Source organism: Gymnogyps californianus, chromosome 21 (genome assembly GCF_018139145.2).
Source record: "Gymnogyps californianus isolate 813 chromosome 21, ASM1813914v2, whole genome shotgun sequence".
Taxonomy (NCBI): domain Eukaryota; kingdom Metazoa; phylum Chordata; class Aves; order Accipitriformes; family Cathartidae; genus Gymnogyps; species Gymnogyps californianus.
Genome location: NC_059491.1, coordinates 3,127,937 through 3,142,347, shown reverse-complemented (window position 1 = coordinate 3,142,347; position 14,411 = coordinate 3,127,937). Strand labels below are relative to the sequence as shown.

At 44.1% G+C, this 14,411-nt stretch overlaps 1 protein-coding gene across 2 annotated transcripts in view; it reads right to left on the bottom strand.

Annotated features, from left to right (window-relative positions):
• DVL1 (dishevelled segment polarity protein 1) overlaps positions 1-13,560 on the bottom strand; it is a 96,917-nt gene extending 83,357 nt beyond the window's left edge. For both annotated transcript variants that reach the window (XM_050909506.1, XM_050909507.1), the window contains exon 1: positions 13,323-13,560. In XM_050909506.1, the coding sequence (XP_050765463.1) occupies positions 13,323-13,492 (170 nt within the window). In that variant the 5' untranslated portion in view covers positions 13,493-13,560. The remainder of the gene's footprint in view (positions 1-13,322) is intronic.
• Between the last annotated feature and the right edge of the window lie 851 nt (positions 13,561-14,411).

The window sequence follows — 14,411 nt, the reverse complement described above, 5'->3', positions numbered from 1 at the left end:
TACTTTAGAAAATGGCATTCTAGTGGCAGGCCAATCCAAACGTCCTTTGCTAAAAGGCAAGCAGTAATCAGATGGAAAAAGCAGAGCCTATACATCAAAGGTTTTCCTGCACATATGATGTACTCTTAAAATCTTCTCTTAGCTCTGATGCTGAAACAGAGTTGAAGGCTAACAGAAGATCCAGAGAACTGTATGCTCATACCATATCCCCACTGCTCACTACCTCAACAGTGATATTCATTGTGGAAGAACTCACTCATCCACATTAGTGGAGCTGACAGGAGAAAGCTGGCTCAAGCACAGACATATATTTTCCTTAAGTCAGCACAACAGGAAGACTGTACTTCAGAAGCAGGGTTTTCAGGACCCAGCTCACTGATCTTTATTGATTCTAAAACTCGGCTCCAAAGAGCCAGCTGCGTTGAACTAGCCATGACCAACCATTCTTCCCTTAAACACATACATTCTCAGCATTCCATCCTCTCTCACCAGGCATTTTCTTCTTGCAAAGAAAAGCTTCCAAATCTAGGGTCATTTATATGCTATACGTATTTATACCCAAACCTTAGGGTCTTAGAGCTTGGAGGATCTCAAACTGTTTTCAGGAGTACTTGCAATCCCACAAAAGGGAACTTACGGAAGCAATTCCATCCAAACAGCTTTTGGTATCCCACAAAGGCTGGACAAATATATTGGTCGGAAGAGTCTGTCCCAAAGCCCATCACAATTAACTATTAACTATTTCTAGGTACCATTAAGGGGTTTGAATCGGGCCCCTATTGGGAGCTATGAGCAAGACAAACAGTAATGAACACCTGTGTAAGCACATTACTACATATGAATAGATTTGCTTCTGAGATTTAAGTTAAATAATAAGCATTCAAGCGTTTGACTAAATTAGGGTTTAAAAGCTCTGTGTGTCACCAGTTTCCACGCGCTATATGAACTGATGCTTGGATACCACAGCAGCGGGGCCTTAGGAACAGCCCCCACTCCCATCCCCTACTTGGCCACAGAGACATTTACTCAGAGTTCCATGTAGACGACCACCTAGCTCCAAAACACACAAGTATTTCTGTTATTGCCAAAAGACAAACAACAGATGAAGCACTAGCAGTAGCAGCAAAATTAACAGATTCCTGAAGTACCAGATACCCTTGAAAGAAAGCTCCAAGATGACAAACCAGTTCACCTCCATGATCTCTGCTTATAACGTGGAGATGTAAAAGGCTGGAAATTCTGTATTTTTCAGCTCAGATGGGTGTATTTTCACTATATTATGTTCTCACACAAACACACATGTAGAGGACAACGCAATCAGACCAAAACATCCTGCAAAAATAAATATGGTTAAAGATATCCTTTTCTTCCCTGTAGGAACAAGGATGACTAAAAAATGGCTTATGCATTTTCATAAGACACTGTATTTCTGCTGGAAAAGACAGTTACCCATCCACAAATGGATGCAAGTTTCGGTCCAAGTGGTAACTTTCACCTCAAGGTTATTATCATGTTTGGGAAAACAAGCAAAATTTAATATCTAAAAGGATCTTCTCAGGAGATAGCTGGATGCAGCTCTTAGATTTGCAGGTTTTCTGGAGAGCAGACATGACCTCTTCATTTTTTCCTCCAGAAGAGGATCATCTATCTGCCAATTTTTGGAGGGTGTGTAAGGAGAGGAATTTTCTTTTTTGTATACTCTCAAAATAAAAGAGGGTCAGAAAACAGCGGGAGCTGCCATGAACTTGGGGGGGGGGAATCAGATGTTACTATCAACAAATGCTGCTTCCTTGAGAATCTCTCTTATGAATTTGCCTTTTCTAACACATTGATTTTTAGGCCAACTAAAATCATGATGAGAAAATATCTTCCAAAATACTTTACATGGCTATTGATGGACTACATCTAACACAGTTCTGTACCATGTAGAAGATTTCAGCATGTTTGAAGCTAACCTAAGGTAAGTCTCTGTATCATGGCATTGTAGCATGCAGAAATAAAGGCTTACACTTATAATCATGATACCATAGGGCTGATTCTTTTTCAGTTCTGCTTTATCACAGGGTCCATTGTATCAGGGAAAGGACCATACCACAACAATTCCAGAGAGTGCTTACCTGGTACCACTTCAAGTCAGTCTCCACAAGACTACTTTGGAAAATACAGGTATATGCTTAGAGAACTGAAGACCAAGACAGATTGAGTGTTGTTCTATTGAGAAAGGACATTTTTACAACTTTCATATATTTTATCGTCAGCAACATGCTCTTAAACAGACATTTTCATTCAATTACTATTAGGCTTCCAACTGCAATACTAGCTTTGTGAGCTAAACTAACAATGCAGACCAATTTAAAAGCAACATTGCCTGCATTCACTGCTAAATCTTTGAACAGAAGAAAAATAAAGCAAAAGACCCCCTGTCTTGGACCTCTTGGATAAGCAAGGCAAGACTGCATTTCTGAACACTAATGGTGATATTTTCAAGAATGGTTTTCCTCTAACTTCATTGGAAGTAGAGTTAGATCTACCCTAAATGATTATGAAAAAACAACACATTTCGCTGGGCCAAGAAAAACAGTTGAGTTTAATCATCTGTCCAGATTCAGCACCCGAACCAACTGAATAAAAGCAAGCACAGATTAAACAAACAGTAAAACTGATATTAGAGATTGTCAGGAATGCTTTACTCCCCCTTTTAATTTTCCCAATCCACTCAGTGTATCTTGTCTGAAAACAGTTAGTTCTTTGGAACTGGGTTGCATATACTACCTCTTGCAAAATTCTTAACAAATAGCTGCGCTTGAACTGAATTTACATGTGTTTTTCTCATTAGCTACATGTAGAGGGATTTCAAAATGCTGGCTACTGAAGGCCACAATACTCTTACATTTACTTAAGACTACCAGAGAAGAGGATTCATTTGCAGATCACACAAGCATCCCTTGCAGGACTATCTTAATTACCGACACGTAATAACACAATTAGAGCACATAAAGATGAGGCACCTGTTTTCTTTATAAATACCATAGCCAAAGAAAAGATGCGATCCTGGATATCATAAGTAATTAGCCATTAAACTGCATCAGAAAAGATTTCTGCTCAGTACAATGTAGTAGTTTACAGACTTCAGCTTTAGTAAACTACAGGGAAATCCTTATGCAAAAAGAATGCAAAAAACGGTGTAAATAGATAGCAACCATGAGGCACAAGCAAGCTTTTTAAAAAATAACTATAGGACCAAGTAATATTAATCTGTCTCAATTCAGTGCCGTGTCCATTTTTGTCGGAGGCCATTCACCTCATCTCCATTATTCAGTATAGTCAAGCTATCCAAAACAGTCAAACAAAGGATCGGCAACAGCACAGCTCGCTCCTTATACAACAGGCTGAGTCCTGTGAGTACAAGGGCAAAGCTAGATTTCAAGGAACAAAGGATAAATTAAGTCAATCTGTAGCAGCCAGTCACTGAAAGGACACTGCTACTTTTTTGAGCTTTCTTCTCAATTTCTCTTTGGGTTTTTCAGCATGTAGTGTTCAGCACTGCTTCAGTTAGCGTAGAAGTCAAAGCAAAAGAAACACTCAGAACTTACTTGCTCACCTCAGGGATTATCTGGTGGACACAGAAAGGACAAAGGCTGACTCGCAAAATAGATGGTCAAGTCACACAGAAATACCAAGCCATCTTCCTTTTCCCACATAGACTGAAAACAGGAATAAAACTCTTCTGACACTGCCTTTACTCAGTAAGTTTAATACTTGTCACTTTGCTTCCTCTCTCTTAATTTCCTTCCAAATAAAATCCAGAAATCTCAGCATTTTAAGGAACCAAAAAGCTAGACAGAATAAACTGCAATAATACATATGTAAAGAGTTGTATTGAGTCAGCATCAATTGGAACAATCAGCTGATTCTATTGAATTTTCCCTCCCATAATGTGAGGCGTATTAAAAGAGGTACATACCTGCTAAGAAAGGGGATCAGGGTTTAATGGCTTTAAGATACTTGATCTCAACCAACTCTATATAGGACTGGACTCCAACACTGCTGAAAGTTTCAAGGATAATGCTGCTCCTTTTTACCTTACCATAAATACAGAAAAAAAAATCCACCTCTGTGTTGTAGAAGTTTTAAGTAAATTTAAAATAAAAAAGGCTTGCCACTTTGCAAACAACAGCTCAGATCCCTAAGTTATTTAACACAAAAGGAGATGGAAAAGAAACTTCAACCTTCCCTATTTCAAAGAGGCTGTAAACACAGCTCACTGCTGTAATTGCAAGTAATCATCCTACACATTTACCCTGAAGATGCTAAAATTGGACCAAGTAGCAAGAAAGACAGTGGACTAGCTATTCAATCAACAGAAACATTAACAAAGTGGGCCCTTGCAAAGAAATTCTAACAGCAAATCAGATCCCTACTAATCACAAGGCATTCAAGATTGCAGTGGGGAGACTACAATATACTGCAAGTTACTTGAGGTCTAGTATATTCTCAAGGCAAATATCAGCTGCATAAAGACATTGAGGGATACCCTTTGTCCATGTCTATTTACAAGGAAAGAATCACAGTAACACAGAAAAGAGAGAGTGAGAATTAGCCAGAACTTAAGGGGGGGGGGAATTACCTTTTAAAAGAATTTCACATAGAGATGAAGGCAGAAAATCTACTGTTGACCATATCAAGCACAACAAAAACATACCTAATCAGCCAAATATACAGGAACCTCAACCATTGGGAAAAAAAGAGAGAAAGGAAGTAACTTTAATTATCAAGACGTCCAAATTGAAACATGTCATGATTCCTAAAGCAGATAAAGGCCAGAAAAACAGGGAGAGAATTCTAGCAGTGACGCCATTTACAGAAAAATCACTGTGTTTCATAAACACCACCTTGTCAACCTTTCCACCTAACACTGTGGCACAACAGTTGAAATAAATGGTTGGTGCTCCTGAACGATTCTCTGAAAGTACTAATCAGAACGATAACTGACCAGGTTGCACATAGTCATGGTAACACCCATCAGGTGCAAGCACAAACAAGGCTGTTTTCGAAAATGCCAGACTCATGCTTGAAGGTAAGCAGAATCCCAGTGAAGGGAGCCTGCTGTACTAATCTCAAATATACCACGGAAATCTTTACAGGCTTTAATACTGTATGTAAATTAATTCCTTAATTCAAAATTTCAATCTATTCCATAGCTATTTATAGTTGGTTTCAAAGCGCTGAATGTGGATCTCCTCCTGGTGCATCTGGATCTCCTTCTGGTTGCCTGTTCACTCTCCTGTGGCAGGCTAGAATGGTGATAATCTTTCAAAAATTATTATTAACTAAATCCCATTTAATTCAACCTACTTCACAGGCAAATTTTAATTAGAGATACAGCAAGCCCATAGATAAGTTGCTGAACTTGAATCCTATAGAGATGGTTAATGTTTCCAACAGCTGTACAGTCTGTGTGTGTATTCTTAAGCCAAAACAGGTCTACCTGAGCACTGGAAAAAAGAAAAGCAAAACTGTGCATACACTATGTGGAGGTGTTCATTAAATGAACAGTAGTAAACTTGTTTTTCTAACTTGTCCCACTGCAGATCACTAGCCACAGGAAGCAGACCAAACCTGATGTATCCCTTTAGCATGTTTTCACAGCATTAGCTTTTAATAAATATAACATACTCCACCCTCAGAGCAGAGCAGTCCTCAGGTTCCAGCAGAAAAAGTGGTTGTTTTAAATATTTAGATTACATTACAGTTGGGACGTTAAAATAAGCAGTGACTTGTACTGTAGACAGCTATCAGAATCAGCTTGGCAAAATACGTGTAAGCTAACCTAGTGTGGTTACAAAGTATGAGCTTTGAGGTCTATTAGGCTGGTGTTCTTATACATATTTTTATTATTTGTACTACAATAGTGCTTTCTGATGTCAGCAAACAGAAAAGCACCACAGTGCTACATGCTATATAAACATAAGTAGTAAGACACACAGTCTCCAGAAAGTTTATAAATTTCATCAGAGAAAATGGGAAAAAGCTAGGAGAAATAAAGGCTATTCTCATTAGGCAAGTAGCTAACACAGGCCTCAATTTAGCACTACACTTCAGTGTGTCCAAGTACTTTGCTGAGTCCAAGCCTAAATCTGTGGCTGAATACACTTTTTTTCTTTTTCCCAAGTCTCAGTTCAGTGCTTTAACTTTGCAACTATTCATTTTCTTCCACTAGGTAACAGTACTCCAACTTTCTGCAGGTATTAATGAACTCTCCCGTCCAGTCTTAAGAATTCTCCTTCCCCCTGAAGGCCTCTATGTCGTTGCTGTTGATCCAGATACTCAGGCCTAGGACCTGCTCTTAGTAATTCCTATTTTCAGAATATTATTCCAGATTTATTTGATTGAATCAAGCTGAAACTTGGCCTTCACTTTTGAGCTCCTCCACCAACAGCTGACCAAGACTTCTGCCATGTTTACAGCATTTAAGTGTGCAACAGACCATGCTGAGTGGAATGAAAGCTTGAAAGAACCATGACCAACCCACTGAACTGTAAAGTCAGCGTCACCATACTCAGTTTTATTAGCTGTCTCAAAGAACTAATAAAAATCCAAGCATCTTCTCAACTCAATCTACTTAACCATCTGTGGTTTTTTTTGAGGAAAGCCTTCATTAAAAAGCGTTCTCCTCCCACTGCACTCACTGCAAGTTACACATTTGAACCAGTATCGTTCACGTGACAGAACAGTTCAGCTAGAAACTGGCTCAAAATTCAGTGCATTTCAGAGAATGACTTAGTGACTTCACCAGGCTTTGGATCAGTCCCAAACAGAGCTTCAGTGCTGCCACATACCCTGTTATAGCCTCCCAAAGCAAAGCTGGCAGCAGCAGAAGAGAAGGGTCATGAATCTTAGCCATGGGCTGCAACATGCCTTGCATTCATTTTCTTGGTCAGCCATGCTTGTTTACATCACAGGGAACAGCTGTCCCAGCGTGACCTGAAGACAGCTTTGCCTATTATGCAATCATTCCTTTCTAGCCTACAGACAGCCAAACCTGGCCAAAAAGGGTACAGGATAAAAAAAAAAACCTCTTTAAAAGAAACCCATTTGTTGCTTCATCTGTTCAATCACGCTTGCTATCCAAAAGATATTTTCAGTAAACATTGCACAGGCATTTGCAAAGATCTATATGGAAAGTTATGTGACTGCATTACCAGTTGAAGCCCCAAGCCTTTTTAACCTTGTGTCCAAGTAAACTGTTACCTTTTTCTCAGTCTAACTGTATCCCAGATCTCTGAATATCTACTAACTGACGAAGCAGCCTGAGATAACAGAGAAAATACAGAGGGTTAACACTGAAAGGACACAAATCTTCAGGAAGCCTGCTTTTGTTAATTCTACCCTCATGGAACTACTTCCTTACTCATTCACCCCTCTTAAAAACACCCTGTTCCCTCAATAACACTAAGTGTAAAAGAGACTAAACGGGGAGGAGACAAAGATGCACGTGGGAAAACAAGCACACAGAGGGAGATTCTACATGGTTGCTTTGTAAATATAATCTTGCTTATATTTCAAGGCCAAAAGCTATGTGGCACACCTCTTCTTATCTGCTCATCTACCTGCCCATCATTCAGGTCAGTAACCTGGACATCATCTTGAATTCTCTGACTGCTCTCTAGACCCTCACATCCAACCTACATTTAGGTCTTGCAGTCTGTATAGTATTTCTGAAACTTTCCATTTATACAGCTAAAATTCTTGCCAGAGCTTTGATCGTAGTAGTTGCCTCAACATCCCCTTGCCTAGTTCTGATCCATACAGACTCACTCTGTGGGTATCAATCCTTGTCACAGAGCTGCAAAGATCATTTTCCTAACCTGTTATTTTTAGCACATGCCCCTCTGCACATTAGTCTACCAGCTCCATACTTTCTAATGCAAGTATGAGTCACTTGCCTTCATTTTATTCTGTTTCAAAAAAGACAAACTCCTACCTGTAACTGACCTATATCAGCCTCTGTCACCTGCTTGTTCAGTTTTCAAACAAATATGGAGGTAGGCATCCTTTCATGTTGCTCTTTAGTCTTGAGAGGATCTCCTTAAAAACACCAGCAAAAATACCTCATTAAAATCTTTGTTGCAATAACTACCAAAAAAAACCCCAACCCAAAACTATGCTCTTACTATTACATAGCACAGCAGAGTGCTACCTGCAAGGCACTTTTGTCCAGTATGCTGCCTTATCCCTGAATAAGCATGGAAACAGTTTTCCAAGCACAGAACTCAGCCCAAAAACTTTCTCTTGAGTTTGGCTAGCTCAGAGTCTAGAACTCTGGGGCACCTGATCGACACAAAATAGGCAGAAATAAGGCTCCCATGTTTTTGTCCTGTGTTTCTTTGCTTGCTGGATTTTTACAACAGCTTTCATAGTTACATTCAATGAGCGCAAAATTCTGCGAATATAACACACAAATCAACTTTCTGTTTTCCAAATGATGTATGTCCAGTGTCCAAGCGGCACTTTAAGCATCGATCATCTAAGCGTCATTGATAAACAGGCAACTCCTACTTCCATTTGTCCCCATTAAAAATATTTTTAGGATGTTTTTTTAATATCTTGTCTCTAAAAGCCTTCCCAATTACGGAACTATTCTGCATCTCCATAGCTAGACATTTGTCAATTAGGACTCCTGTTTCTCAGTTAGGACTCCTCTTAGGGCAAGGGTGAAAACAAAGATGGTACATTGCCTCCATGAGAAAAGACACAAAACAGTGCTTCTCATGTTCCTCTTCTATCAAAAATTGCTCCATTCAGCTCATAATCCCAATCCCAAACCTGATTCCTACTGCTTTAAATCACAATTGCTTGCTAGTTTTCAACACACCAAGTACTAAGAAAATCAATTTCTGCGCAAGAAACAGCTGCACCTAAAAGTGCAGTTTAAAAGGAAGTTCTTTTGCGGATACCAAAGGAATGCCTAAAAAGCCACTCCTCAAAGTACTCCCTAAAGAAGTATAATCAAAAGAGTATTAGTTCACACAATGGAAAGAATGAGGACTTGAACCTCACCCAGAAGGATGGCAGAACAGACATACTCTGGTATTCGATGGATAAAGATTGCAGAGCCGAAGATTGGCTTGCTCTTCCTATCCTGCAGTACTGAAAGACACCATCAGCAGTTCCTGCCCCAGTGACATGTTGACTGAACAGAGCAAAGGAAGCCAGAACAATGCAGGAGAGAGTCTATTTATCAGTATGAGCTTTTGTACAGACCACATATTTAAGATGGTACAGTTCTTCCTCTGAATCTCTCCTGCTATAATCATGTCACAGCATAGCATCCTATACTGACCAGAGATGAAGCAGTAGCATGGAGTCTCAAAGTAGGTTATTGTATAACAAAATTAAAACACGTAACTTATGGGAATGCCTGGATCATACACATTTATAATTTTGCATTTTTGGAAGTTAGTGATAATGTTTTACAAGAAAAGCTCTGGAAATACCAAATATTTAAGAGCAGACAGATAGGAATTCCTCTTATAAGATCTGTCACACAGATTCATTATGAATCATTTGGATCTAACACAGTTTATGCAGCTGTCAGAGTTTCAGTCATGAAAGCCCAGGCATCAAAACTATTGCTTTATTTTTAGATGTATTCATTATTTGTCATTTTTCAATCATCAAAGAATCAACAAAATTGCATTACACATTATTGCAAGTGTGTGTGTGGCTGTAACCTTAGAATCAACAATTTCAGTGATCGGAAGTGACCTCTGACCTCTTCCCCTGAGAGGAAAGAATCAGTTGCTGTAAGCAACTAAGTAAGCTGATGACACAGCTCCTTGTCTATAAAACACATATCACCAATATCACCTTTTCTAAATTTCATTGCTGGTGGATACTATCACGTTAACGAGTCTGATCCTGTAATGTCCCTGTTTAATTTCCCACCAACTAGAATAAAACTAGACGCTACACAGCACTTCCAAGGCTTGAGTCTTAAAGTCAGAACACAGTTAAACATCCTGCATCTTAAAAACAACATCATATCTACAGATGGAGTCAGTAGGAAAGCCTGGGCTTTCAGAATAAAGGCAGGTCCATCCTATCAAGAGTTAGTGCAGAAGTCACCTTTGAGAACGAAATGGCACAGGGAAAAGTGTTTTTATGTCAATGTAATGCTGCCAGGAAAATCAAAATGAAGGTTCCACATTGTATCTATTTTCCACAGCTTTACTGATAGGGTAACATTAAGACTGAAAGGCAGAGTAGTAAATTAAACTGTAACCAAAGTTCAGAAGGAAACACACCACTCTTACACCTTTCTTCTCCTGCACCTTCCAAGAAGCAAAGCTAGTAACTCAGCACAGGTACACAAAACACATAACTGCTTAATTTCATAACACAGCTTGATATGGCTCCATGTCCCCAACCCAACTCCATTCCAATCCTGAGCAACCCTATCTTTCACAGTTGGAAACAATTCAACACATCCACTGTTTCTGAACACAATTATTTATTACATTATTTCAGGATCCAGGAAAGGCTGTGCCTTAATTACAACAACATGTGCAGTATTGCGAAGTCAGTTCCCGATCACTGGCTTCTCAAGGAGGCTCCACTTCTCCAGGAAAACATTTGCTTTCCTAACACAAGAAGTACTTTTCAGTCCACATTGGGATTTACAAATCGCTCTGCCAAGCGGCAGTCACCATGCCAAATCATAGCTCTGCACACCCATTGAGCAGCAACGTGAAGAACAGAAGACTAGAACTGTAGAACACTACATTTAAAACCAAAATGTTACTGTAGTTTAAGCCTAAGTACCACTTACAGAACACACAGAAAAGAATTTCTTTGGAGGACGCTTTCAGGCACATAAGGTAGAAATTAGATACACAGTTTTGTTATGGTTAGTGGCAACTGCATCTATAATTACCTATTAGCAACACCAATTTTAAAAAGTCAGTTTGAAGAGAAGATGATGAAAAAAAGCCCATATTTACTATTAACACTTGCTAAGACAGCCAAGATTCATATAAGTTTTCTTCTAATTCCCTATTTTTCACAAGTATTTAGGATTCAGAGAGGAACAAAAATTTGGTTGACAAACAAAACAAAAGCAAACAAAAGTCTGACTTGACAGCTTATTGGCTTGCAAGACTCAGTATCTATAGTTACTTCTAGCTGTCTCAAGACAATGGATTGCCACCCTAATGCATACAGTAGTTATATTTGAGACCACTGTTTAAATAAGAGAGACAGAATGAGGTCCTAACCCTCATCACCCACTTGCAGCCCTTCATCTTCCGCCATCTCCATTTCCAAGACAATGCAAGAATAACAGACAATTTTCACCCCAGTTTCGAGACGAATAAGAGAATCCACTGTAGCATTTACGTTACTAACTCTGTTACTTGGTCAAAAATCAAGAACAGCCCAAACGTGTTAGTGATCTTCCTAGTATGTTCAACTTGCCTCAGCACAGTTCACGTTTTCTAGTACTAAATTTCTGTAGCAGTGGGAATGAATGCATATGCGCCCTCAACAAACCAAACATCCTTTATTGAGGTTGCACCACAAAAACTTAGAGCTTGAATTTATACGACAACTGCAGGGTACGTGTCCCTGTCACTTAAGGGTGAAGGAGAAAAATTTATGAATAGACAATTTCAAAGACCTTATTTTGAAAACAAACAGTTTGTATAGTTGTTTCCCAAAAAAAATGTTTTCACGATCCAGAAAAACAAGAAGTCAATACATGAACACTCCTACAGTAACACGCCAATACTAACAACTCGCCACATAAGAAATACGTGTCAACAAACAATATCCACATTCCACCATGGATAAAAACACAATTAACATTAAAGGCTTCAGGTCTCACGGATAAGAAAGAGGCTACACAACATGTAAAAGGATGCTTGGGATGATATATCTCACCAAACATAAAATTCACACCTCAACCACGGTGTTATTTTAGAGTCAGGTCCATATTAGTTTCCCACAAACCTGCTCTCTTTTTTACTGGCAAGGCATTTAAATATGTAAAATTGTCTTGCCAGTGACAGATGTGAGTACAAAGAGAAGTGACTTGCTACAAAAGGATTAATACATTTTGAGAGTTACTGTCTAGCAAACTGTCAAATGGATTTTTATTGGTTTATTTTATTATGGCTGTAAATAAGTCCAGTGGCATGCGACCCACATGTGTGCGCAGAGACTAGAACAATGTCAAATATCCCCTAGTTCCAGTCAGAAATCTGGCCTACACGATCACAAACGTCGTTTGAAAGTCTGGCCCTTGTCTTCTCCTGCGCTCCTAGTAAGCAGGACGCATTAGCAGTGGTGAGTAGGGAGCACGCCCTTTGAAGAAGTGGCCGTTTCGACCACCGACCATTTGACACCCGCCATCTGAGCAACGGCATGCGAATGCAAACCCAGAAAAGCAACCTGATTTTCAGAGCAGCATTTCTGCCCTTGCACAAGGCTTCACCTCTCAGCATATCTGCAGCCTGACTCTCCTTGGCTCTTCAGAAACCCCCCGCCTTGGCGAAGCGCTCCTGCCACAAGCCTCACAGCCTCGCCCCGACACGGTAACAGCTACGGCCGGCGGCTGCCAGTCACCCCCTGCCCGGCGTCAGGCTGCGGCCCGGCCCGGCCGGGAGCGAAAGGGCGGGCGGGGGGCGGCCGAGGGAGCCCGGCCCGCCCTGGTCATCGCCCAGCGCGCCGGGGGGAGTTACTGAAACAGAAGCCGAGCGGCCTCCTCGCCTCGGGGGGGGGGGGGGCGTCCCAGCCGGGGCTATCGGGTCCCGGCCGGGGCTATCAGCTCCGGGGGCGGGCGCCGGGCTGGCGGGCCGCAGGGGTCCCGCCGGCCGACCGCGGGGTGAGGGCGGCCACCGCAGCAGCGCCGACCCCTGCACCCGGCGCTCGCCGGGCCGGGCCGCCATGTTAGCGGCGGCGGCGGCGGCACTCGCGGCTTCCCTCGGGTGCCGGCGGCTGCCGCCGGGGCCTAGCACCGAGTGGGCGCCGCAGTGCGCGGCGGGCAGGGCCGCACCCGGCGGCGGGCCAGGGCCGCGCAGCCGAGAGCCCTGGCCCGGCCCGGCCCGGCCTGCACACAGGCGGGGGCTGCAGCGAAGCCCCCGGGCAGGCGGCGCCCGCCGCCGCCAGCGAAGCAGGTGTCTCCCGCTCGGGGCCGAGGGAGGCTTAAAGACCTCCCCTCGGCTGTCAGCGGGAAGGGGCGCGGGGAGGAGAGGAGGGGCAGGGACCGCCGCCCGCCGCCCCCCGCTCCAGCAGGCGGCCCCCGCCGGCCCGGAGCCGCTCACCCGAAATCCTGGTCCATGGACTTGAAGAAGAACTTGTAGCTGTGCACGGGCCGGTTGCTGAGGACATTTTTGAAATCGGCCAGAGTGACTTTTTCCGGCGGGACGGGCAGCTTCACCAGATAGGGGGTCTCCTCCTCGTCTATGTGGTAGATGATTTTAGTCTCCGCCATGGGAGAGGGGGAGCGGAGGGGAGCCGGCCCGGGCCTCCGCCGCCGCTCGGCTCCTCTCACGGCCTCCGGCCCAGAGCCGCCCTCGACAGGAAGGGAGCTCCCAGCGCCCGGCCGCCGCCGCCGCGCACGGGCTCCTCGGCCGGGATTTCGCTCCCTGCACTGCTCTCTAGCTGCCCGACCCGGGAACGGCAGCCCGCCGCCGCCCGCCCCGCCTGCATCCTCCGGCCGCCGCTCGCCGCCCCCCCCCGCCGCGCTCGGCAGCGGGCCGCCGCGGCCCCCCGTCCCCGGGCCGGCGGGCAGCGGCGGGGGTGGGGGGGGTGAGGGCGGGGGGGGGGCGGCAGCGGGGGCGCGGGGCGGCCGGGCCAGCCGCCCTCCTCCCGCCACCGCCGCCGCTCTGCCCGCGGGCCAGCCGCGCTCCCGCACGCCGCCCCCTGCCGGCGCGGCGGCAGCACAGCCGGCCTACGCCGCGGGGAGCGGGACGGGCCCGGTACGGCACGGCCAGGCCCGGGAGGCTGCGGGGGGGCACCGGCGAAAGCCGGGCCGGGCTCCCCGGCGCTCCTTCCCCGCCCGCGGCCGCCGCCTCTGCAGGATCCCGGCCGGCGGCTGCCGCCTGCCCGGCAGCTCCCCGCCCGGCGGTGACTCGGGATGCCGTGCCTGGGAACCTGTGGCTAGCAGTCTGGCGGGGAGGAACGGCCCTGCTGCTTCATACCTCTCTGGGAGAGCCGGCAGGGCTGATTTTAGCAACTGGTCCCATCCTTTGCAAGGGAACGACTAGCAAGAGCGAAGGAGCTAAGCACGCGCTCCTTGCCATAAAAGTCATCTTTCACATTCAAACCGCCTAGGTGCACAAACACCTCTTTGGGTACTTTTGACGTTGGCAGTGATTTGTCTGAGCACAACACGCACAAGATGCTCTCTT